Genomic DNA, 27987 nt, shown 5'->3' on the forward strand with positions numbered 1-27987 from the left:
TTGATTTGCAATTTATTTTATTCAGCTGTGGTTTGAACCACTGTTTGAAATTTAGACAACATTTTCTAATTACTGGAAAAGCCAGGAGAGTGGTTACAGTGTTCCGCCTGCCAGCTATCTCAGCTGGCAGGGAGGACACTGTAACCACTTTTTTATATCCCTGTATTACACAGTACTTCCTGTGTTCATACATATGACTGCATGTACAAGACTGGACCCACCATGTTTAAATGACTCAATTTACCTGACCAATAACTCATCACATGTAAACTGACATGCACTGTGACAATTTCTGCCCAAAAAGCAGTCTCCAAAAAATGAGTGGACTTTCATACACAACATGAAGTGGTACAGACAGGACAATAATCCGTTTGGCTATGAGATAAAAATACATCAGAAAAAATTCTCATTTCATGAGAAAAACCATAAGGTTTTAAAGGTTCTGCTGAAAGGCTTTGATGGACTAGTACACCAAAATAACAACAAACTTCAACCTATATTTTCTCAACACCCCCAGATGCATTACGACTGCTCTCTCTCTCATAAGCCATTTCAGACATGTCCTGCGGAGGACATCCGCAACACAGCTGGAGACCTCCACTCACACCCGTCACAAACGGGATTCAGGCGAGGGGTGGTGTAGCAGGCAAAGCAAGGAAGCAATTAATTAATTCCGCTGCGGCGAATTTGTGATTTTGTTCACAGCATATTGACATCGGCACTTACCACCATTAGATTTTTGTTATCTTTTTACGTCTGTCTCATGTAAAAGCTCATTACCCATCCGACCCACGGGGATCTCCTGCTGTGTGCCCACGTTGGATTCTACAGACTTTCTGTGGAAGTTAATCTATGGGGCCAGGCAGGAAGTACAGAGACTCTCACTCACATTTGCGTTCACACATACACCTCCTATAAAACTGCTGAGGATATCTTGATATCAGTGCATGTCTGAACAAAGCTTTACAATTTTTATGTTTCTATTATTACTGTTTATACAAAGATAAATGGTACATGGACATTTTCCCCTCTTGTAAATGTATACGTATTAAAAAGTTTTGTGAAGAGAAATATGACCATGCCTTTTCATCAAACAGCCAGCAGAAGTCCAGATAACTTGAGCATGTGTAAAATCAGAGATAAAGCTGATGTTTTGTCAACACTAACAGTCGCAGGGTTTAGTCAATAAGAAACGGAATCTGACAATTAAAACAGACAACAGGTGAAAGCTAACTGTGTGAGGTGATTTCTGACCTAAGACAGTGCAATGTGTTTCTCTGTTCCTCCCAGTCTCAGAAGTGCTGTCTTGCTCCCAATTCACTGATGAAATTTCAACCTGTCAATGTGATTCGCTAATCATTTTTCTTTCTAAAAAATGATTTTCCATCAGAGACTCTGTCTTTGGTTTCCTGCAGCTTCTCAGAAAGCTTGTCCTTAGTCTCTTCCATTTTCTCAGAGATGCGCTCCTTTGTAACCTCCATTTTCTCTGACAGTCTTTCCTTCGTCTCCTCCATCTTTTCTGTAAATTTCTCTTTTGTCTCCTCCATTTTGTCCTGGATGTATTCTTTTACAGGTGGTGGCGTGGACAAGTAGCCGTGTTTGCGGAGATACTGAATTGATAGTGATGTTCCACCCAGGGTTACTGTATATCTAGCAGGAGTGGAAATCTGTAAGAAAACAAACACAAGGAACACAAGGAATCCCTGAATCCATCCCTCATAAAATCACTATACTGCATCTGCTTTATTAAATCTATGACGATGGAATAAAGGGCTGCACGATATTAGACTTAGATTAAAAAAGGGGTCACAGGCCAAGCTTGATTTTGATGTAGTATTTGTTTGATCTGTAAGTTATGTTGTGGTGAAACCCTTGCATCACTGCTTACATTTGAAAAGGTACATGGTCTCAGTCTCTAAATCCCTGATGACAGCAATGTAGCCATATTTCCTGGGAGTGACGGCCACTTTAGCCCTTTAGGCATTACAAGGTGCATGGCGAGAGGATCTGCGTGGATAACTCATCTAGCGTGCAAATTACACATCCGACCTGCTTTTCCTTCCACCACCCACCCAGCGCTGCTGCATTTCAGAGCATCGTGGATACCCATCGGCTGCAGCGAGGTGGAAATCTCTGCATGTGTCTTGCCAGTTTCAAACAACTCTTTAAGCGTATAGTTCCAGTATGGCCATGGTGTTGAGACCAATTTGAGAGTGATTCAATCAATGCGAATTTGTTGCAAGTTTATCTCGTGCAACACAAGAGGACCCAGGGAACAATGCCAGCTCCACTTGAATTGTTAATTTGGGTTCTTTAAATAAATGTTTGGACCTTGAAAATATATGTTTTACAGTTTTAAGCGGTTCCGTCGGTAATTTACTGCCCCTCTCTGTGTCTCCATCATTCGTGCTGTGCAAACCGCAAAAAGCCGAACCGAGCATGCCCTGCCATCTCCACTGGCTCTCCATGCATTCCAGAGTATACACATGGTTCCGATCACACTGTTAGCGCGTGTGTGTGTGTGTGTGTGTGCGTGCGCGTGTTTGTGAGTGAGTGAAAGAGAGAGAGTGAGTGAGTGAGAGAAAGACAGATTCAGCTGATGAATGCTTGCGCTGCTGTGAAGAAAGATTTAACAAATTAATATGAGTATTGATCATTATGCTGAGTCTGTGAGAGAGATTGCGAGGGACATATAGAACAGCAGAGTCTGTGTGTGTTAGTTTTTCTTCAGGTTCTGGTACTATCATAAAGAAGCTACATAATTCTTCCATATAATCAACCGCTCATAGTGATGAATTTGACCAGGGACAAACAGAAAAATTCGTCAATGATCTGAATATCTTTAATTTAGCCAAATTAAAGATATTCAGAATTAAAAAGACACGGCTAATTAAGGGAACACTTAATTCACACATCAGATCTTGATGAACGAATTATTCAAGTTATACAGTCAATGGAAACCAAAATCATCAACACATTGAGGGCTTGATATAAAACTACAACGAAAATCTAAGAAGAAAATTGAAATCACAGGCTTATCCAACTCAAAATGTGACTCAGTAGTGTGTATGGCCTCCACGTGCCTGTAAGCACTCCTGACAACTTCTTGGCATGCTCCTGATGAGTCGGTGGATGGTAACTTGGGGGATCTCCTCCAGAACCTGGATCAGGGCATCAATAAGCTCCTGGATAGTCTCTGGTGGTAATTGGCGGCGCTTTACACACTGATACATCACGCCCAATAGGTGCCCAATTGGATTTAGGTCAGGGCAACTTGAGGGCCAGTCAATGGCATCAAAGCCTTCATCATCCAGGAACTGCCTACACACTCTGACCATGAGGCTGGGCATTGTCCTGCACCAGGAGGAACCCAGGGCCCACTGCACCGGCATAAGGTCTGACAATTCCTCTGAGGATTTCATTCGGTTCATAACAGCAATCAGGGTACTGTTGGCTATGACATGGAGTCCGATGCGACCCTCCAAGGATATGCCTCCACAGACCATCACCAAACTGGTGATGCTGGATGATGTTACAGGCAGCATAACATTGTCCACAGCGTCTCAAGACTCTTTAAGGCCAGACATATGTGCTGATTGTGAACCTGCTCTTATCTTTGAAGGTAACAGGGAACAGTGGTGGACCTAACAATACTGGTGTACTCACAGCAAACTTTCTTGTGACCGCATGTATGGATATGCCATCCTGAAGGAGCTGGACAACCTGTTAGGGCTGCTCGATTATGGAAAAAATCATAATCAGATTATTCAAACGTATAAGCACCATAAAAGCACTTTTATGGTGCTTCCTAAATGGACAGACTTATATCCCTGAAGTTGAACTGACTTGGTGTTATTATTAAGTGTTCACTCAATTTTCCCGAGCAGTGTATAATATAGACCTATAGATCATGAATGCATTGCACATGGAACACCATTTATCGCAGTTAAAGTCTTTTGTGATACGTATATCGCATTGTTTATAGTGCGCATGTTGATATTGCGTTTTTTTTATATATCGTGCAGCCCTTATGAGAGACACATGTAAATCAGCATTGGGAACATTTAAGAAAACCTGACAATAAGCTTGTTTTAAAACAAATAAAAAATGATCAATGAAGGAATGAACCAAAATGTTCACAAACTATAAAAACCCATCAAATTACCTTGTACATGGCATATGCAGTCAGAGCATAGCCACTCGAAGAGTTTTTCAAAAGGCCCACTAATGTCTCCGGTAGACCCATTATCTCCAAGAATGGCACCACATTCACACCTCTGAGGAGAAACAAAATGTAAAGGGAAGAAAGATATTATGAAACAGTCTTATTTTAACAGTCTTTATGTCCTACAACAGCAATTGAGACAATAGGGGAGAAAAAGTGTACTATATATATAAATCTATAGTTTGTTTATGAATTTATGAAATTATAGAATGACAAGAAAACTGTTTTTCATTTTATTGCTATTTTTACCTGTTACAAAAAAGGAACACACCAAACTCTTATGAAGAGCAGAAGAAAATACACTGGCATAGGCCTACTTTGAAATAAATTAAACACAGAACTATGCAGGCCTATTTGAGTCCTCCCCATATTTGTGGGAAATGTATCAAATAAGAAGTAGTTGCTGCCTGGGCGGGCACACGCACCCATGCATTTATCACCATCTCTTGGACTTTTATGGTCCAAGAGGCTTTTTTGTAGGACTCATTGAGCTGGACTTGAGTTGAATTTTTTGACTCAGGGTGTGAGGGGCCTGTCAAAATTTGTCTTTTTGAGGCCTAATTACAGTGCTACCATCAGGCCAATTGAGCTCATGTTTCACAGAAAGTTGATGCACATCAATGCCAGTTCTTGTGCCAAGTTTCGTGTTACTAGCTCATTCCAGCTCACAGGAATTTTAGCCGAAGCGGCAGTGTACAAATAAAAAATAACAAACCGGAGTAGAAACAATAGGGTTCTGACTCTTCAGGCCTCGAACCCTAACAAAATAAAAACCAAAACATAGCCAAGCCTATCAATTTCAAAATGTCATTGATTCACCTGCATTACCATCGATTTTATTTGGATTGTTATAGGTTTGTCACTTTGGTAACTGCAAACAATAGCATTGAGCTATTTAAGATCTCGACAATGTTATTACTATGACATGAAAAATTGTCATGTAATGACAATTTGACATGAAAAAAAATTTCATGTTAAAAAAAATTACAAATTGGGGGGCTTGTGGACACTTGAAATCACATGAGCAGTATGGAGGCATGATATATATTTCTATTGTTTCATTACGTCTGAAGCTTTGATCACTTATTTATTCAATTGCATTGGATTCTGCTGCAACACTGTTTACCTCTGAGACTCCTAAAGTGTTTTGTGGACTCAAACACTACGCAATCCTCTATCGGCGAGTAGATCGAGTGAATTTTATCTGGTTGAATTATCCCTTTAATAGAGACCACAATTAAACTGTTGGTATGTGACGCCCGGCACTTTTTTACTTGAAGCAACACGCTCTGTAGTACATACGTATCCGAGTTCACCCTGTAAACAGTTAGACTTATTAAATACATGGGGCTCACATCTGAGGTCTGAATATCAGTGGTAAAAGTCATGGAGCTAACGCCTTTATGTGCTATTAACTGTGATGACTGATGTATATTTCAGGGTAAAGCAGTCTCTGATATATATATATTTCCTAGACATCAAACCATACCTTCGCTCTAATTGTTCCAGGAGGTTACGAAATCGAGCATTGGTTGGTCATTGAGTATGATGAAATTGAGCAACTTCTCTATAATCCCTTTAGCCTTTCCACTATCTACTGGAAGTTTACAAAGACTCTGAAATGTGTCAGTGATGGCCTGCTGCCTGGTGTTGTGTTTTGTGTATTAGATAGCATGAACTCCTGGAGCTCCTTCACATGATGCTTCTGCAGATGCTGAATTAAGTTGGTTGTTATGTACAATGCAATAACCTCTTGTCTAGTCCAAGGTTTTTACGAAAGGTGACAGTGGTAACAAATAGAAAAAAGTTACTTGTTTGGGCTTTAAGTAGCTACATACACACAAATCCTTTTCAGTAGTTTTAACACTATAAAGATGAAGAATCCTCTCAAACGATTTTTTTTTTCTATTGCTTTTTTCTATTTCTTTATTCCCGTGTCTATCTCATTCTGACCTGCAAAATGCTGTAACAACATAATTTTCCCAGTGTGTGGATCAGCAAAGTTTGTATCTCATCTTATATCAGCACCACTGCACTGAGGCACATCACTCCACTGGTCAACACGTGACTCTGCTACTCTGATGTTTTTTAATCATCACACTTCGAACTGATATTTATAAAAATCTGATGAATTCATATAATGTACCTGGATAAACTGGTCATCACTTATTCTGCAACAGTGAAGTTAAAACACTGTGCTCCATCATAATCTGCAGGAGGGAACTTCTGTCTGCGGGAGTGTGTGGTGTCTCTGTGTGTGCCCGCTCTTCTGTCCCTCCTCACACCAAAACTGACAACCATATTATATACAGTGGATATAAAAAGTCTACACACCCCTCTTAAAATGCAAGGTTTTTGTGATGTAAATAAATCAAACAAAGAAGAATCCTGTCTGAACTTTTTCGACCTTTAATGTGAGCTTTAACATGAACAATTCAGTTGAAAAAACAAACTGAAATCTTTTAGGCGGAAAAATAAAAAATAAAAAAATTACAATAACCGGGTTGCATAAGTGTGCACACCCTTAACCTAACACTTTGTTGAGGCACCTTTTGATTTTATTACAGCACTCAGTCTTTTGGGGTAGGAGTCTATTAGCATAGCACATCTTGACTTGGCAATATTTGCCCACTTTTCTTTGCAAAAGGGCTCCAAATCTGTCAGATTGCTAGGGCATCTCCTGTGCACAGGTCTCTTCAGATCACCCCACAGATGTTCAATTGGAAAAAGGTCTAGGGTCTGTCTGGGCCATTCCAAAACATTAATCTTCTTCTGGTGAAGCCATGCTTTTGTTGATTTGGATGTGTGCTTGGGTCATTGTCGTGCTGATAGGTGAATCTTCATCTTCAGCTTTCTAACAGAAGCCTTAAGATTTTGGGCCAAAACTGACCGGTATTTGGAGCGGTTCATAATTCCCTCCACCTTGACTAAGGCCCCTGTTCCAGCTGAAGTAAAACAGCCCCAAAGCATGACGCTGCCACCACCATGCTTTACTGTGGGTATGATGTTCTTTGGGTGATGTGCAGTGTTGTTTTAGCGCCAAACATACCTTGTGGAATTATGGCCAAAATGTTCAACCTTGGTTTCATCAGACCTTAAACACATTTTCCAACATGCTTTTTGGAGACTTCATGTATTTTTGCAAAATTTAGCCGGGCTTGGATGTTTTTCTTGGTAAGAAAGGGATCTGTCTTGCCACACTACCCCATAACCGAAACATACGAAAGATACGGAAGATTGTTGTGACATGTAGTACACAGCCAGTCCTTGCCAGAATCTCCTGCAGCTCCTTTAATGTTGCTGTCGGCCTCTTGGAAGCCTCCCTGACCAGTTTTCTTCTTGTCTTTTCATCAATTTTGGAGGGATGTCCAGTTCTTGGAAATGTCACTGTTGTGCCATATTTTATCCACTTGATGATGGCTGTCTTCACTGTGTTCCATGGTTTATCTAATGCCTTGGAAATTATTTTGTACCCTTCTCCTGAGTGATACCTTTCAACAATGAGATCCCTCTGATGCTTAGGAAGCTCTCTGCGGACCATGGCTCTTGCTGTAAGTTGCAACTAAGAGAATGTCAGGAAAGTCCTACTAGAACAGCTGAACTTTATTTGGGATTAATCAGAGGCACTGTAAATTATGGCAGGTGTGTTATGACTACTATTTAACATGAGTTTGAATGTGATTGGTTAATTTTGAATACAGCCACAACCCAAGTTATAAGAGGGTATGCACACTTATGCAACCACATTATTTTATTTTTTTATTTTTATCTTTCCCCCAAAAAGATCTCAGTTGGACCAGTGACGCTTATGTGGGTACTGTGGAGGTGGGTGCCAACATTAAACTATACGGTGTGGCAAAATAAAATGTAATATAAAGTTGATAGTAGCCCCAACGAATAATTCTAAATGTTAAAGGGAAAACAAGCAACATAAAGTCTTGATACTGTCCATCAACCAAAGTCAGCAAGTCTCCACGATGTAGGTGCAGAATTTTTTATGTATTGTGAAAACATGGCGGAAGGTATGGCAGTCAGGTGGGGGCTGCAACAGCAGGAGAGCTGTTAGAAATATATGGCCATAGATAAGAATTGCTAACATCCATTGTCCCCAAATTGCTTGCGTTTAATGCGAATATTTTGTCCCGACTTGTCCCTAATTTGAGGATGATGTCTGTACTTAACATAACAAGTTTTTGACATTTGATGAATAATGAAAAACTCAAATTTTTATTGATATATTTATATTATTTCAAAGTCAAATTTGGTGGAATTAATATAGTAAGGATATCAGTAATTACCGCGATAATACTGAACTGATAATTTTGGTCACTGTAATCCATTTTTTTAACATGGCACTCTTTTAAATAATAATTTTACTTACAAGAGATGCAAAGTTATCCTTTCGTACCCATTTCTAATGCAGACCTTTTCGGAGCTATGAACGCAATGTTTAAAAAATAAATTCAAAATAAGTATATAATCGTTCATTAATTGTAATCGAGGTAGGAGTTTTAAATGTTGATATTGAATAAATAGATATAAATATATTGAAGTCATAACACCCAGTAGGGTGGGGCCATTTCTATCCGATGGCACTGTTGTGTGTGAGTGCGGGTGTCTATGTGCATGTCAGTGTGAGAGAGAAAGGATAGCAGGCGGAGTCAGGACGAGGTGAATTAATGCACACAGATATGAAGAAAGATTTTACTCGTTCAAGAAAAGTATCATTATGTGGTGATCATTGTTGATATAATCATTTCAAACAAATTTTTACAGTTTTTAGCAGCTTTCAGTAATTCACTGCTCCGGTCCCCGTCAATCATTCGAGCTGCGCACTGCCAATTTAACAAAGTCTGTTGTTTTGAACCTTTAACACGTGTCCCATGACAATTTTTATGTGTGTGAGTTTAATGTGATGAATGTGTCAGCGCAAGAGACAAGCTGAATTATGAATGAATGCACAGATATGAGGAAAGATTTTACTTATTTAAGAAAAGCTATGATCATTATGTGGTGATCAGTATTGATATTGCGGAGAAAATTCAAACAAATCAACATTTTAACTGTGGCGGGCAGAGATGTCATCTTAGTCGGTGTGTGTGTGATAATGTTAAGACAGAGAAAAAGAGAAGCGTGAATGCACACACTCAAATGTCGCCATTACTTTCCCCTTAAGTTCCGGGACGATCATACAGAGTCTACACAATACGGATATGGTAATCAATTGCTTTTAGTTATCAATCGGCCCGGAAAACCAATGTGTTCATCTTGGTGGTTTTGACTGTTTTATGCAATTATTATTGGTTATAGGTTTTTTTGTTCAGTAGCCTATTTTGTTCAGCAACTTATTTAGCTAAATAACCCCAAAAATCTAGCCTGGATGCCAGACGAACTTAGCCCCGCCCACAACATTTTAGGTTGGGCAGTTCGGTCTGGAGTCGCTCCGTTGAGGAAAAATTATGGCCCGACCTGGCCAATCAGATTGTCAGGGCGGGCTTTATACGATGATTGACAGATGATCAACGGTAACGTAATCAACAACGTCATCAAAGTGCCCTTGGGTTGAATTCGTTTTCAACAAACATGCCTGCCGCTGGCGAGCTGAGATGTGTAGATGCTGCCATTGAGTCTGTTTTAGAAGACATCGACAGCGCATTCATTTTGAAAGAGACCACCGCGCTGCGCCAAGGCTGCCTCGCGGTGCTTCAGCCTCCGGTGTGACCGGCACAAAGTTCTACCAAAAATCAGTACTTTTATTAAAAGTATTTATTTTTCTTTGATAATGGAGAAAGGGGTTACTACTAGAAGTAAGACGACCACAAATGTGATGGAATATGATCCTGAAGTGAGACAAGACAGCTGAAGCAGCTCCCCGGGCCCGTCCTCACGTGACGAGGAAAGATCCGAAGCTACCCTGCAAAGCATTCTTGTCGAAGTCCGGGACTTCAGAAGAGAATTATATCTTACTGTGCCCATGAAAAGAAAGAAAAACAATTAAGACTAATAAACCTTAACAAAGAATTAAAAGATCTTGCGAAAACAGCATAAAAGAGAACAAAAAACGAATGATAAAAATAAAGAAAGTAAGCAACAAAATAAATATATTACACTCAAAGGAAATGAAAAAAAAAAAAAAGATATTTACAAAACAGAAATATTATGAGCCAGGCCCAAAATCCGCAAAACTTCTGGCAAGAAAAACAGCAAGCGGACAGAACTATATACAAAACAAGGAACCCAGTTTCTAAATCTATACACTATAAACAAGATGAAATACAAAGAGCGTTTAAAAGGACTATAAATCTCTGTATACGCAACCACATCTAGAGAGCAGGCAACAAATTGGCAAATTTCTCAATTCACTCAATCTACCTGTTCTATCAGAAGAACAATATCAGATATTGACAGCAGCGGTAACTGAAAAAAAATTGAACAAAACTATCTCTAAGCTAAAAGCTAATAAATCACCCAGTCCGGATGGCCTTCCTTCAGAGTGGTATAAGACATTTCGATTTGAGTTAGTGCCAAATCTTTTTTAGGGGCCTGCAAAACCACCTTAATAGACTCCATAATGCCTCCATCTTGGCGCAAGGCAGTGATCAAGTATTATACAATACTTGCTAAAAGACTGGAAAACATCCTTCCTCAACTTGTACATAATGACCAAACTGGATTTATCTAACAAGGACAAACCCACGATAACATCAGGCGATAGTTGCACATATTAAATCATATCCAACAGAACAATCTTGAAGCCTACCTAATCAGTTTGGATGCTGAGAAGGCTTTTGACTCAGTTAGTTGGCCTTTCTTATATTAAGTCCTTGAAAGATTTGGCATGCATAACAGTTTTATCAAGGGCATTCATACGCTATATGCTAAACCATCGGCCTGGATAAAAATAAACGGGTATCTCTCAGATACCATTATATTGGAGCGTGGATCAAGACAGGGGTGCCAAATTTCCCCATTACTTTTCGCACTTTATATAAAACCTCTCGCACAGTGGATAAGACAGACGGAAAGTATTAAAGGCATCCGCATAAATGGAGAAGACCACAAGGTAGCATAGTAGGCCGATGAGATACTGATTTATTTAAGTACCCCCTCAAACTCTTTTTCAGAATTAATGAACCTGCTAGAAACATTTGGAAGATATGCAGGATATAAATAAAATCTGCAAAAAACACAAATTTTGATTTTTAACTCTACGCCTCGAAAAAAAATATTAGACAAAATTCCTCTAACTGAGTTCATTGAAATATTAAGGAATACACTTACCGAAAAATATCTCAACACTGACAGTGATAAATTATGCCCCCCTCCTGGCAAAATTTAAAGATGATACAGATGGAGCTATTTATTTCCTAAGTCTCAGCCATAGAATTGACTCTGTAAAAAAAATTTTACAGAGTCACAATTTTACACACAATTTTCTGAACTGAATAAAATGATTTCAAGAATTATCTGGCAAGGCAAAAAACCCAGGGTTAAATTTAAAGCTCTAAAGAAGCAAGGAGGAATGGGTCTACCTAATTTCAAGGATTATTTCTACGCTGCCCAGACTAAACACTTAATTAATGTATATACCCCAAATTTTTGTTCCAGATTGAAAGACATTGAACTCTCCATCATAGGGGATCCCGAAATTCATGCAGCATTGGCCATACAAATATGGGAAAACTCAGACAATGTGCAAACTCCATGGATCAAATTCTAATAAAAAAAAAATTAAAAAAAATCGGGAATACAATTAATTAATAAGCTAGATCATAAACTGAAATACTTCAGTGGTGTGCTGGGTTCAAGCCAAATGAAATTGACTATGTATTTAAATTTTGGTTTCGAAAAGATATTAAGATTAAAATACAGATTAAGATACATTTATTTGTCCAAAAACACATGCACAGACATGCACAGGCACACTCATGCAGGTAGGGAAATTTAACCTCTGCTTTTAACCCATCTGGTGAAGGACACACAGAGCAGTGAGCAGCCATGAACGGCGCACAGGGAGCAGATGTTGGGGGAGTAAGGTGCCTTGCTCAGGGGGCCTAGACAGGGTAGGGAGAATCCTCTTGTATTTTTGGACAGATCAATCCAGGTTCGTCTTTTTGTTGTTTCTCCGTGGAGTCGAACCAGAGACGAACCAGAGACCTTTTCTGCCCATAGTCCAAGTTTCTGCCACTAGTCCACAGCCTCTCCCCTATACAGTGCTGTGACAAAGTATTTGCCCCCTTCCAGATTTTTAATTTTTTGGCATATTTGTCAAATTCAGATCAAACAAATTTTAATATTAGACAAAGATAACCCAAGGTAATACAAAATGCAGTTTTTAAATCATGATTTCACTTATTAAGGGAAAAAAGCTATCCAAACCTACCTGGTCCTTTGTGAAAAAGTAATTGCCCCCTAAACCTAATAAATGGTTCTGCCACCCTTGGCGGCAACAACTGCAATCAAGCATTTGCGATAACTGGCAATGAGTCTTTCACATCGCTGTGGAGGAATTTAGACCCACTCTTCTTTGCAGAATAGTTTTAATTCAGCCACATTGTAGTTTTCTTGTTTAAGGTCATGCCACAGCATCTCAATCGGATTTAAGTCCAGCCTTTGACTAGGCCACTCCAAAACAGATCAATCTGAGGAGGGCTGTTTTAGACAGGATAAAAAGGGTGCTGTTTTAAATAATCCTTGTGATATTTTGACCAAAAAAAAATTAGGACCCCAAGGAACCATTTCAACTTGCGGTAAAATGGGCATAATAAGTCCCCTTTAAGGCCAAATTTTGTGAAGGTACTGAATGAATGACCCTGTAATGTTGACTTGATTTAGCAAGCCTCATCGACCTCTATCCCATTCTCTTTCAAGTCACTCCCTAACATGTTTTTTTTTTTTTTGGGGTTGTTTTTATTTATGCATTTGTTTTTTTCTCTTTTGATCTGTACTTATTGTCCACATGTACACACTATAGCTCTCCCAAAATGTACAAAGTTACCTAATTTTGAAAAAGGTGGACAGCAGAAGAAAGAAAATTGATGTATGTTTTTGAAAACAAATGTAAAAAAATAAAGAATATAAAAAAATATGTATGTAGGGGTTAGACAAAGTTTGGTCATTTTACAAATTAATAATTTTCTTGAAATTCAGAGATGGCAATTACTTCGACCAGGATTTATACTGCTGACTAATGCTATACTGTGTTCTAAACAATATGATATTATCCGGCAACTGGGGGACCTACAAAAAAAACCCTACAAATAAAATCCTGTCAAACACAAAGCCAGAAACTAAGAACAAAAGTAAACTCACTTCATAGCAGCGTAATAGAAGGTTCCAAACCAGACCGAGGACGTCACTAGATGTACAGGGATCATCACCTTCCCATATTGTTTGAAGGTCCTCTTAAACCTCTGGAAGAGGCCGATGGACTTGTCCTGCAGGGGATCCACCTCTGCAGCATCAGGACCAGCCTCCCCTCTCTGAACCTTTTGGGACTGAGGCTCCTCCTGTGGTGGCTGGTGTTTTGGCTGATGTGCCTCCCTGCTAGAGGCTGAGGTTGAGAGCCAGTGTTGGCCTGCAGATGATCTTGGTATCAGACGGAGAGCACAGCAGCACAATGCTACTGCTGGCTTAGGAAGGGTGATGTCAACCAGCAGTGGGCGCACTGCTCCCATATGCAACAGTGTCCCAGGAGTCAGAATACGCTGCATGATCTTCCCTCTCTTCTCCTCCTTTCTGCTGCTGTGATGTTCACCCAGACTGTGGGGTGAGACAAAAAAAACACCGTCTTTAAATACAGTATCAACTCCAAATACAGGCAGGACCTATTGATTATATTTTAGTCTAGTGTGGCAACTAACAAATAATTTCACTTTCAATTTATCATTATTTTTCTTGAATTTGATACATTTTTAATCAGCACCTTTCATACTTCTCTTTCGAGAAATGCAGCAGCACACAGTCAGTGAAATGCATCAAAAATACCTGCAATCTCTTCTGTCAGAGTAATAACTGGGTGGCATTCTGGCCACCGTACGACCTCACTGCAAAATGTAGGAAGTGGTGACATGGGGGCTGAGTGCAGTTTAAAATTAGGTCTTAGAGTGATTAAGAATGGGTTATCTATCCTTAGCATTGAAAGCACTCATGTGGTTTAAACTTGAAATATTTCTCCCTCAGGTAAACCTGTAGGCAGCTTTACAGCTCCTGTCAGTCCTGAATCTGAATTCTCCGCCTAGTATAAAGTCCCAAAGAAACTCTTGAAGAGCCGATTTGAGAGCACACCTGTAGATTGTCCACAGCAGGGGTTCTCAAACTTTTGCAAGCTGGGCCCCCCCAAAGCTGGTTAGGTGTCGTCTCAGTGAGGGTGAGCGCTGACCATGCCTGCAGTTACTTTTATACTCGGACGTGTACGTGCAACTCGCGTTCAAATGATAACACTCCTCTTTTGATTGGTGGATCAGGAACGAAACAGTATTTGATTTGTTTTGTGTCAGTCCAGCCCCTAGCATTTCGCCACTGAGGGAGCTTTCACTAACCAGTGACAGGTCGTTGGTCGTTTTTTTTTTTGTCTGTGACATTGCGCCCCCCCTGGAGAGTGTCCGCGCCCCCTGTTCAAATATTATATTAACAGGGGAAAATAACGCAGAAACCTCAAACAGAACCACATGTTCCACATAGGGATCCATCTTCCAGGAGGGACAGAAGTGAAATAGATGACGTTTGTTACTCAACACACAAATAAAAACACAATATTTACAACATTGACTTGGACAGTTTTTTTTAAATAATGGAAATGTGTGGCAATGTTTCGTAAGTTACTTCACATAAGAAAATGTCTAATAGAAATAAAGGGAACAGCAATAACTACTGAAATTGAAGTGTTCTCTCTCTCCATCTTGGCGATTTGGAGTCAGACTAAGCAAGCCTGACCTCTGACCTTCAACTAGAGGAATGACCACACTCTGACGGCACTAAGAACTAGCTGCTAACAAAGTTAGCTTCCATCATCTGAGGTAAAGTTTGTAATGTTTTAGTAATCTGAAAAGCAAGTGGTGCACATGTCCACATATTCAGTTGAAGCTGAAGTTAGCATGTTAACACTGGAAAAATAGTGTTAAAGCATATAAGAACCTGCCTACTACTCCACATAAATACCTTTTAACCTCTCGCTGTTGAAGTGGTGTCCTGTAAATGGTGTGGGCTTTGTAGATAATTGGCAAACTTTCTGCAGGAAACCTGGTCTTATTTGGAGAAAATTATTATAACTAAACATTTTAACCAAAATCCATTAAAAGAATGAATGAGCAGAAAAAGGTTTGTGAGAAATGTCATATTGTTTCCTACAAATGGTGCGTGTGGTCTGACGTTCTGGCCAATCATCCAGTGTTTGTGTTCTGAACATTTTAAATACTCTAGTATCTAGTCCAGCAAGTTATAGAGTATATGATATTTCTCGGTAAATACTACTAGGGATATACATTTGATCCCTTCAGGAGTTTTACATGTGTATATAGACAACTTGTGTTTCAACAACAAGCCCTACATGACCGTGTATCCACTTATGTAAATGTATCCCCATTATACAGCCAAGTTTCCCACAACACAGAGCAACAGTCTTGATCTAAATTCCTTTTTAATCACTGATGACATGGATTATAGGACAACGGTTCACAAACATACCTTATGCTAGGACCGCAGTCATACATATAAATGCAGCATCTCCAGCAAAACAAAAGGGTGTCAAAGCTTCATTAATGCTCAACATTTTAATTCTACTTATTCCTCTGCTAAAGTTATCATATAATAATAATAAAATTATCCCTTGGAAAGCAATGAGCCCGAACAATTCCCCCACGTATTATAGGAAGTTTATATTTTAACTCGTGCTAACTTCACACAGGCGGCTATTCTAGGCTAGTTGACTTTGGTCAGTTTTGTGAAGGACAAGAAGGCAGCTTTTTTAAGCCATCCTTCTGGGGCAGGTTCTCCGTGGAGGTGATGAGACGTTATATCATTAGAGCAGACGGAGCACCTGGCTGAGACACTGACTGGCAGACGACAATTGGTAAGGGTACAGTCTGAACTGCTGCCAACTTTGGCTTCTGACGACTGGTGTTAGCTTGTTAGCTGCTAGCTGGTTGCACCGCTAACCAACAGTGGAGACATACAAGTAAATAAATCTTACCTTTATAAATTAAACATAATAATGCAGAGCACAGACAGGCAACTACACTTGCAGTGGAGGTTACGTGTTCAACTCAAGACAACGTCGTTCTCCTCATTCCTAAGGGCCTAGAGCGAGGCTGACCGGGATGTAAGCCCACCAGGTTTATGGATGACGTTTAACGCAGAAGAAGCACGGGTATGTCGCTGCAACTTCTTCCTACTCCTCTTCTTCTTCAGTGTATATAAGCGTTTGTCAAACCAGCTTAAAGGCGCATTACCGCCATCACCTGGACTGGAGTGTGCATGAGATTCTGCAGAAAAAAACACTATACTTTTAGCAAAATCTGTGTCTCTTATGAACTTGATAATATCCCAGTAAATCTTGCCTGTGGTTCTTTCTAAGAGACCAGGCAATGAAAAATTATATGTGATTGCTATCGATATTGTAATATATGTAATCAAGGTTTTTCTGCCACCACCTTTTTTTTTTATCACGATCTGGTCTTGCGTCAGAGGCATGAATAAAATATCTTTTGGGGGGTTTTATTGGCGGTTTGCAAACAGCGATTTGGGACATTACTGCCAGCAGCTGGTATGGAGTTAGGACCAAGATGTCATATTATCTATTCTATTTAGAAAAAAAAAATATATATATACACATATATTATCTTAATTATATATTTCTTTCTAAGATAATCATATAGTACTCGATAACACTTGATTTTCGAGTTGTTTTGTATGATATCTCTTAAATCAGAATTTACTTTAATCTTACCAAGGTTTTCAATTAGCTGCATTCTTCATGCTCATATTTTGGACAGTGTACTATGACATGATGAACTGTTTCCTCTTGTCCACAATACTCACATGTTCCTGTATCTTGTTTTCCTATTGTTTGCAAAGTATTGTTTAGTCCTGTGTGTCCAAATCTCAGTCTTGATATTTTTGTTTCTTCTCTCCTGTTACTTCCTGCCCATCTAATTTCTCCTACTTTCCTTTGAATTTGGTAAAACCATCGTCCTTTCCTGTCCTCCTCCCATTGTTTCTGCCACCTTTCCTTCAAACTCTGTTTAATGATGCTCTTAGTCTATGCTTTACTGATGCTTACTGCCACATCAGTGCAGCTTTTTTCCGCTGCCGCCTTTGCAAGTTTATCTGCCATTTTATTTCCCTCAACACCAATATGTGCCTGTATCAATAAAAAAACTACTGGCAGGCCCATAATTTTAATTCTGTATAACCTTTGTTGTATTTCAATCAAAATGTCCAGTCTGCTGTCTGAATGATTTTTCTGAATGTGTCCTCTATCCAATGGAGTTTAACATTATTGCAATTACTTTTCCTGCATACCAATAACCCCTCACTCATCTTTTTCCTTATTTTAATATGAAAGTCTGGAATTATAATTGCTATTCCCACATTATTGAATGCTTTATTTGATGCATCTGTAAAAAACTTGATATAACTGTAGAACTTGCAATATGTGCCTCTATTGTATGCAAATAAAAAATAGTCCCTCTACCCTTTTTTAATAGAGTGAAATCTAAATTAGCATCAGGAAGTATCCACTTTGTGGGCGGCTGTGGCTGAGGGGTAGAGTGGTCCTCCTCCAGCCTGAAGGTCGGCAGTTCGATCCCCAGTCTGACCCATCTGCATGCCGAAGTGTCCTTGGGCAAGATGCTGAACCCCGAATGGCTCCCCATAGAATAACTAAGTGCTGCGAATAGATGCACTGTATGAATGTGTGTGTGAATGGGTGAATGTAGAACAGTACTGTAAAGCGCTTTGAGTGGTCATCAAGACTAGAAAAGCGCTATATAAATACAAAGCCATTTACCATTTACATTGCTATTGCTGGTAATGGTGCTGTTGGACTGAAGTTTAATTCTGTAATGTTTAGTTCTGTTGCTTTTTGTGGTACTGTCCATCCAAAGCTTTTTGTCTCTCTCCTCTCCTTTTCCCAATAAGGTTTTATAGTGTCTTGTGTTGCATATTCTCTTACTTCTTCCCTGTAAATTGGCCCAGTAATTTAATGCATGCTTACTTCTTCTCGTATCTAGAGGCAATTTTCCCATTTCTACCTGTAATGCTGGTGTTGGGGTTCTTTTAAAAGCACCTGTACTGACTGTAAATGGCCATCAAGCTGTTCTATCTGCCCCCCATTCACTTTTCACGAAACACCTTATATATTTTAAACTTTCTTAGATTTATCCATTACTATATCCATTACATTACTTTCCTTGTAAAGAACATTTGTTTTGTCTTATCCACTAATAATTCTTAACCCCATTTATATGACCACTCTTCTAACTTAATAATTACTCTCTGCAGTTTCCATAATTTATCTTTGATTTCTAGATTTCTTCCCTTCTTTCAAATTGCTCCATCATATGCAAACATTGAGAATCCTATCCCATTTTCTATTTCCATAAACACTTCATAATGGAAAATGATGAAGGACTTAATATACTGCCTTCAGGTATGCCATCAGTTCTGACTTGTATTAACCTATTGATTAAAAATTCCTTTATCCATCTATACATTGTGGTATCACCGGAGGTTTAACCACTAAGAAGGGTGTATGGCAGTGCGTCACAGAAGCAGAGAGAAGTAAAAAAAGAAGGGTTTCAAACAAAGTCCGGTTTATTAATTAACAAAAAGTCTCTCCGGAAGCAATAACATAAAATTCATCAAACTATAATTATAAGTCCTCCATCCACTTGCTTCTCAGGTGGTTCCTTTCCAAAGTATCTTCAGTATCTTACTGAACACAATCAATCTATCATTATCATCAGGATATGTACCACAGTCCTTTAAGCTAGCTGTAATCAAACCCCTTCTCAAAATAACCATCCTGGACCCGGAGGTTAAAACCAACTACAGACTAATATCTAATCTCTTTTTCCTGTCTAAAATGATGAGGTGTGGTGTTGTAACAGAACAGCACCTGGGACAGACAGGAGGCCCAATCCCGTTTCCGTGAAACTGGCAGGGTACGAAGAAGGTTATGAAGAGTTCTATTAAACCGCTCGCATTGTCCGTTACCCGCAGGGTGGTATGGCGGGATTTGGTGACACCGTACAACGAGCAGAGCTGGTGAATCAAAGAACTCTCGAAGTTCCTCACTTGGTCAGAGTGGAGGCGGCCTGGAACACCGAACTTATAAAACCACTCCTGAACCAAGACCTAAACCACAGTGGAGGCTCGTTAATCCCGTGTAGGGATAGCGACAGTAAATTTACTAAACACATCTGTCATTACTACGACATTTTCTAAACCCTTACGGGAAGGTTCCAATAGTGTGAAATCGATGGCCACGATGTCATTGGGTCGGGAGGCAAGCAGGTGGCCCATAAAGCTATGTGGCACGTGCCCTGAGTCCTTAGCGACTTGGCAGCGCTCACACTCTTGAACCCAATTCTTAATGTCAGAAGACATTCCTGGCCAATAACAGCGCTGTCTGACCAATTCTGTAGTTCGCTCGATGCCCTGGTGGCCGTGCTCTTGGTGAAGCTGGTTCAAGGTCTCCTGCTTGAGAACTGCAGGTAAGATTAACTGGAGAGACTCCTCTCCCCCGTCTGAGCGGAAGACTCGGCGGAGCAGAATCTTTCTCCACCAAGCGGTCCCATTGGCGCAGAATCGCCATGACTGGCTTGGGCAAATGTTGCCGTTCAGCCGAGGTGGGCGGCGCTTTACGTCGCCAAAACACAAACACATTTTTTTTTAAATGGATCACCCTCCTGCAAGGAGCGGAGATCAGGTGCAGAGTGGGATGGGAGAGCTGAAACTAGGGACTGAGTTGCGGACAACCCCGGGTCTGGGTGTGGCCCTTGCTGAAAGGCTAGGGGGACTGAAGTGCAAGGCAAGATATGATCAACTAAATGGGCGCCAGAAACATACTGCTGTGAAAGCGCATCAGCGTTCCTGTTGCTGCGACCTGAACGATACTTAATGGTAAAGTCAAAGTCGGCCAATTGAGCGGCCCATCGTTGCTCTGTGGCCCCCAATTTTGCTGACTGGAGATAGCTCAACGGGTTGTTGTCGGTATAGACAAGGCACTTATGCCCCAACAAATACTCCCGGAACTTCTCCGTCATAGCCCACTTGAGTGCAAGGAATTCCAACGTCATGGAACTATAGTTGGACATGTTGCGCTCGGTGGGACGAAGGCCTCTGCTAGCATAGGCAAGTGTTTTCACGCCATTGTCAGTCTCCTGTGAGAGTACAGCCCCAAGACCATTACAGATGGCATCAATTTCTAAAATGAAAGTCCATGTAATGTCGGCATATACTAGCACTGGGGATGAGACCAACTTTGACTTTAAGGCCTCAAAGCTCGCCTCACACTGAGGTGTCCACGCAGCACCTAAAGTTAGGCCTGGCCCCTTCTTGGATTTGGTACCTGCCAGCTCGGCCACAAGTTTATGCAGAGGGCCGGCCAGCTTTGCAAAACCCTCTACGAAGCGACGGTAATAGCTGGCGAAACCCCAGAACATTTTTGGGATTTTTAAAAATTTTTTTTAATAATATTTTTATTAAATTTTCTCATAACACAAAACATACAGAACTGCTCAGACACGACAGAAAAGGGGGTAAAAACAACAGAATGTGGGCATGTGGGTACAGTAAATAGAAAATAATTAAGAAAATAAAAATAAATGACAGTGGGCACATTTTCCAACCCTCCCCCCCTCCCCCTCAATCCCCCACATCAAGACAAGGCAGAGTCCAGATAGGAGTCAATACAGAGCATACAAACATAGCGAGGCTACAAGGTGCACGTAACCACTTAAGACAAAGTCCCAAAGACAGGCTAGGCTGATCTGGGAAATCCACGAAGCAAGGAAGATGACAGTGTGGGCCCGATATGCTGCAAGTAAGGGTCCCAGACCTTATAGAAGGCCTCTATTTTGGAATGAAGCATGCACGTGATGTATTCACTAGGAATGCAGTCCATAACAATGTTGTGCCATGACTTTTTTGTTTGAGCATCATTCTTTTTCCAGAAAAATAGAATGTTCTTTCTAGCAGCAAAAGACAGTATATTGAAAAGTCTCCTGTGTTTACTGTCAGTGATCCGACCATCCGGGAGACCAAGTATCAGGCACATAGGGTCCATCCGTATTGGGACACCAAAGATAACAGTCAGTTCAATCACAGTACTAGACCAGTAGCTTTGTAATTTCACACATGACCAGAGGCAGTAGACATAATTACCAGTCTCAGAGTTGGATTTCCAGCAGAGCGGGGAGATATTAGCATCCATTTTGTTCTTGACAACAGGTGTTATATGCGTGCGATGTACAATTCTGAACTGTATGGATTTGGTGCAGTTACACACAGAAATGTTCATGGCCTGAGACCAGACTTCCTGCCAGGCAGCACCATCTATAGCAACGCCTAGATCTTTAAGAGGAGAATTAGAGTTCAGAGCTCTGTAAAAAACAGTAATACATTTCTTACTAATCTGCAGAGACAAGGCCTTCTCCACACACGAAGTGGTGTTATTAGTCGTTAAGGTGGTGTCTTTAACTATGAAATCTCTAATTTGTAAATATCTGTAGAAGTCACCCTGATTGAATAAACCAAATTGTTGTTGCAACTGCTGGAAGGATAGTAAAGTCTGGCCTTTAAATAGATCACCTATTTTCTTCAGCCCTTTGGTGCTCCACACTTTAAAGCCCTGATCCCTACAGCCTGGCAAGAAGTCCGGGTTATCAAGAATGGGAGTGAGAGGAGACGATAACTGAGCCCGGCCTTCTATAGAGCGAATGGATCTCCAAGCTCTGATGGTACTAAGAGTGACAGGGTTAGAACAGTGTTTTTTAACAGATTCAGTTTGGGGGACTGTTCAGAGTCCTGAATGAGAAAAGTATTCAGTGCAGTACGCGTGTGTAACAGCTCCTTAAGCAAATCAGGACTCCGACTAGATATATGATTTTTTCCCAGTTCAGCTAATCGAGATTCGAGAAGTCTACTCTGTTCATTCTTCCCACGTCTCTTGGATGCAACAAAAGACATAATCAGTCCACGAGAGTATATCTTACACGTCTCCCAGAAGATAGAGGGATTATCTGTGGACGGTGAGTTGATAGAATAAAAAATCTTAAATTCTGAAGTAAAATAGGAGATAAACTTGTTGTCTTTGAGAAGGTATGATTGAAATCTCCAGCACCGTGACAATGCCCTGTCCTCAGCGAGAGAATACACCAAATAAAGGGGGGCGTGATCCGATAACACAATATTGCCTATAGAACATGATAAAGCAAGAGACATTTTTGAGGAGGGGATAAAAATGTAATCAATTCTGGTGTGGCTTTTATGTGGGGCCGAAAAAAAAGTGAACTCTGAATCAGTAGTGTGAAGCTGCCTCCACTCATCACAATATTCAATATCAACACATATATTAGTGAGCACCCTTGCTCACTTAGAAGGGGGAGAAATGTCAGATGGAATATGAGGTGGCAAAGAAGTGCCCCACCCAGCTCCTCAGCAATTTAGCTTATCCTTGTCCTCCAGGTGAGTCTCCTGGAGGAATGCAATAGAAACATTTTCCTTTTTCAAAAATGATAATACTGCCATCCTCTTGGCAGGTTTTTGGAGGCCAAGGACGTTCCATGAACAGATCTTAATATTATATAAATCAGACATGGCCATAAGACACTATTTGCCACCAGGGCAGGATAAAAGAGTCAGAGCGGGTTAAGCCTACATTCATCCTGTATATGCCTCCCATGACCCTCATTATCGGATGCATAGGACAGTCACACCTGGCAGGAATAGAAACACACTGATACCTCCACAAAAATCTTATATAAATGTCATGTCCTGAGCTTAACACATGAACTACACTAAACAAGCATAACAAAATGTACAACAAAGAAAAACAAACTGAGGGTCGTTCCCCGAATAAACAGGGACTGTTCACCATACAAACAGCTTTCAAACTCAACAAGAGCGAACTGACAGCATATGATGAAAAGTATGCAAAAAAAAATAAAACGAAGCCGCTGTTTCACTGCATCGAATGCCTTGCATTTCTTCATCACCGTCGAGGAGAAATCGCTGTAAAAAGAGACCTTGGATCCGTCGTAGGTTAAGCCGCCATCCTGGCTCGCCTGGCGCGCCGCCTCCATGACTCTCTGCTTGTCTCTAAACGCGTGGAATCGCAGCAGCAGCGACCTGGGTCTCCTGTTCGGGTCCGGTTTCGGTGCGAGGGAGCGGTGGGCTCTCTCCAGCTTTATGCGGCCGGCCTTCGTGGACATCTTTAGGACGCGGGGTAACCAAGCCTCGAAAAACTCCCCCGGCTGCCCAGTCTCCGTACCTTCCGTCAAGCCGACGACTCGGATGTTTAGGCGCCTGCTGTAGTTCTCGGCCATGTCCAAACTCTCCGTGAGGGCGCTGACCTGCTTCTCCAGCTCCACGATCCTCGGCTCTTGTGCTGAGGAGGAGTTTTCAACTGCTAGTAGCCTAGCCTCTGCTTCATCTAGCCGCTCACTAGCGGCCTGGATCTCCGTAGCATGTTTGTGGATAGTCTCGGCCAAAGGACCGAGTTTTTCATCAATAACTTTAATAATGTTGGCGGTCATTACGTTCAGAGCTTTAGCAAGGGCAGGGTCAAGTCCATCTGCGGAATCAGACTCGGCTAGGTAGCCATCTTGTGTGTCGTCGCCGGGCTCGGACGGGACATCTTTTTTATCTTTATTACCTCTGGTTCTTCCCATCTTGTCGAAAGACTGTGGCCAAAAGTTTTCCTAGGACATAGCCTATTATGCTAATAACAAAAATATCTTATAGCGCCCGGTTGTTATCAGGATAATGAGAAAATTAGCACAGAGTGGCACGAAGCTCCGGCAAAAGCATCTGCTCAGCTCGCCGCCATCACGTGACCCCCCAAATGAGCGCAGTTCTGATATGTGACGGGGGCGCTAGCACTTTGACACAGCCCCGATTTTCTTGGGATCGGTGGACGCTCCCTGGCTTGTGATGACATGTCCCAAGTAACCAACCTCCCGTCTAAAGAATGCACACTTTTCGAGTTTTGCTTTCAGACCTTCCTTTGGGAGCCGATCAAGCACTATTTCCAGCATCTGCAGATGTTGTTCAACAGAGGATGAGAAGACAATAATATCATCAAGATACAGTAACAAGGACTGACCTTGCTCTTTACCAAACATTCTCTGCATCAGACGCTGGAAAGTGCTTGGGGCATTACACAAACCAAAAGATATGCGATTGAACTCGAAAAGGCTAAATGGTGTACAAAATGCAGTTTTGGGTCGGTCTCGTTCTGTCATAGGGACCTGATTATAACCGCTGGCCAGATCGATGGTGGAAAACCAGCAAGCCCCAGGTAGTGCATCCAAGCTCTCCTCGATGCGAGGCAGAGGGAATGCATCCTTTCTGGTCTTACTGTTAAGGAGGCGATAGTCCACACATAAGCGCAGGTTCCCATCCTTTTTCCTGACTAATACTATGGGTGATGGACATGGACTACAGCTCTCCCTAATGACCCGGGACTCCAACAGTTGATTAATGTGAGCCTTCACTTCTTCGTACTCTGAGGGAGGGATACGCCGGTACCTCTGACGTACAGGAACCTTATCTAGCAGAGGTATGTCATGGGAGAGGAGGTTGGTGCAGCCCAAGTCACCTTCATGGGTTGAAAAGACAGATTGATAGTTGCGTATTAGGGAGTTTACATTGGCTTGCTCATGCTCAGACAATTCAGACAGATCCATTGACTCTAACCTATCTGACACTGAGGGGGCAACTGTATGGGAAGAGACAGTTGCTAAGGTTGACCTCTCCTCATTTCCGTGGGTAAAGGAGAATTTCAGTTGTCCCAACGTTGACCACTGGGACATACACTGTACCCCGGACAACCTGTATAAGGCAGGGTGAAACTAGCAACCCGGCTGGTAAACCTGACTCAGGTTGCTCAAACAGAGCACTTTGTCTAGTGAACTGTTCTGGACAGGTACCAGCAACTAGTTTTATCACTCCTCCAGGTATACGCACCGCTTGTTTGCCTCGGACTCTCACAATGCCAGTGTGGCCTCCTGGGGTCTGGGCGGCAGACTGATGGCACTGCTGCAAGGCCGCAATAACGGGACCAGGCGCCTGTGACACTGAAGGTGAATCACAAAGAGAGAGTCCAAATGCGCCGAAGAGCTCTCGATAGCATTTGCGTATCACGTTCATTCCCAAGATGCCAGGGACAGAAGATGCAAAAACAGGGGGGTTTATGACAACAAGAATCCCACAACGGGGCATCACCTTGCCACATAGTTCCACATCAAGCTCCAAGTAGCCTATATATGGAATTGCTAAACCGTTCGCTGCTCGGAACTGTAGCCAGTGACAATACTGAAGGCCATCGTTGCCCCAAGGTGCAAACTGCTCCAGAAAGAAGCTTTCAGTAACGGTGGACACCATTGAACCAGTGTCCACCAAGCATAAAGCAGTGACTCCTCCAATCAATACATTAATGTTTGGACATGCAGCAATTAAGTCAGCAGTTACTCTTTCCTGTGAGTCTGTGGGCTCCCCAACTGTGCAGTGACTCCGCAGCTCAGTGGGTTTCAGTTTTCCGATTGCCGGGAGAAATGGAACGGTGCGGTGGTGCGTGGGTTCGACCCAGCTGCTGAATTAGAAAGGCATAGAAACGGAGTCCGATCACCCTCACACTCCCGAGCAAAATGTCCAGGCTGCTGGCACCTTCTACAGATTAAAGGACCACTACGAAAGGTCTGACCTTTGGAGCGCGGGGCCTGTAGAGAGGCTACTGTCTGCGTGAGCTGGTTAAGCTGCTCCTGTTGACACTTCATAAGGTCCATCAACTCACTCAACCCTGGCCCTGATGAAGTAACAGGAGGGGCGTTTTGAAAGCGATCCTGTACTCCATATTGAAGACCATAAGCTGATGGCAATGAGGAGCTAAGCCCCCTATCCCCCCTGGAAGACCTTCCCTCTCTCACATAATTGCCTCACCACGAAGCTCCAACAAGGTGCCAGTAGGCTGGCGTCTGACCAGTTGCTTGAGTTCCCGGCGAAGGGAGCTATCAAGAACATGCTCAACAAACTGATCCCTGAGGAGGACATCAGAATTAGGCATCCCATCAGGTGCACACTGCTTAACTCATGCCAGTGAGGCCATGAGAGCTAAGGAAAACTCCTGCAACGTCTCTCCTTCGAGTTGGCGTCGAGAAAAGATAGCCTGTTGTAACGTCACATACGACTGTGCGCAGCTCCTTTAATATAGCAAGAACCTGTACTGGGTCTCGCCGCTCCGCACTAGGGCGAAACTTAATCTCCTCCTTTGCCTCCCTCTAAATCATCAAACATAAAAAGGGCCTGGTCAGCAGCAAGAAGATGGCGAGTACGCACACATGCCTGTATCTCCTCTATCCACTCAGTTATTCCTATGCCTGCCCTGCCATTGAACATGGGACACTTACGGTCTCTAGGAACCACAACCAGTCGCTCTGTGACAGCGGCGGCTATGTTGTCTGCCTTAAGCTGTAACACGATTTCCCTAAGCTGTTGCATCTCCTCCTCCATGATGAGGTAAAGCGATACCAAGGCCTGACAGAATGGTACGTGGAATGAAACTCAGACTGAAACACTGCTGTTATGGCTTTAACACTGTGAATACACAACACTCAAACTTATGAGAAGACGCCCATCAATAAATAGTTCAACACAATTACAGAAATTAAATTAAAACACATCTCTGCCCCTTTAGATTTGAAATCCTGCCGTCAACGCCAGAATGTAGCGAGGCGGTAACTCTGGGTAATGAAGGTTGCCACAATGCCACCTGAGGAGTTTCACCTCAGGAATATAACTATGGACAAGGCACTGGTTCGTTTGAATCACTGGGGCAAGAGACGTGTTTAAATCAATAATGAACTACTTTAATAAACACAAATACATATAATCCATACATAAACACACAAAACAAACCAAACACTTGAGTTAAAATGGGTAATTAACTGGACAGGGCTGTGACTTACCGCGGCGACGAGAACCAAACAAAATGGAGAAACGTACTAATAAAACAAATCACCCATGACACAGCACACCAAACAAAACGGGTCGTGAAGAAACTCCCTCCACCAGGAATTGGGTCGCAGCCTCCGGGCCACAGCACCTGACCACAACAAAAATATGATTAAAACAAGTGAAGGTTTAAAAACAAGTTAAACAAACAAACAACAAAATAACACATACAAACACAATATGCCGCTACCGTACTCGTCTCTCCTGGTGGAGTGATTCCATGCTGTACGCCAGTTGGTAATGCAGTGGATAAGATGTCTAAGTCAATGTGCACATCCGACCACGCTACCCTGCTCTCCGACCCAAGTCCAGAAACGAACCAAAAGCGCCAGGGAGAGGGCGAGTAAGAGTCCGCTGCCCCCTTAAATAGGTGCCGACAGCGCCCCACTTGGCGGGGAGGGCACATGCAGGCACAGCGCCCCAAGTGGCAGGGAGGGCACCCGCATCCGGCCACAATTGCAACAACAGACTGGGGCATGTTCAAGAAAGCAGCTACACACAACAACCACATAGACAATGAGGAGCTT

At 41.9% G+C, this 27987-nt stretch overlaps 1 protein-coding gene across 1 annotated transcript; it reads right to left on the reverse strand.

Annotated features, from left to right (window-relative positions):
* fam210ab (family with sequence similarity 210 member Ab) lies at nt 1–27697 on the reverse strand. The gene is made up of 5 exons (XM_053431897.1): nt 27656–27697; nt 27415–27551; nt 13538–13987; nt 4166–4277; nt 1–1667 (listed from the first exon to the last, which is right to left on the reverse strand). Exons 1-5 carry the CDS (start codon nt 27680–27682, stop codon nt 1353–1355), a joined length of 1041 nt encoding a protein of 346 aa, XP_053287872.1. The 5' UTR covers nt 27683–27697; the 3' UTR covers nt 1–1352.
* Nucleotides 27698–27987: the final 290 nt, after the last annotated feature.

This window comes from Pleuronectes platessa, chromosome 10 (genome assembly GCF_947347685.1).
Source record: "Pleuronectes platessa chromosome 10, fPlePla1.1, whole genome shotgun sequence".
NCBI lineage: Eukaryota > Metazoa > Chordata > Actinopteri > Pleuronectiformes > Pleuronectidae > Pleuronectes > Pleuronectes platessa.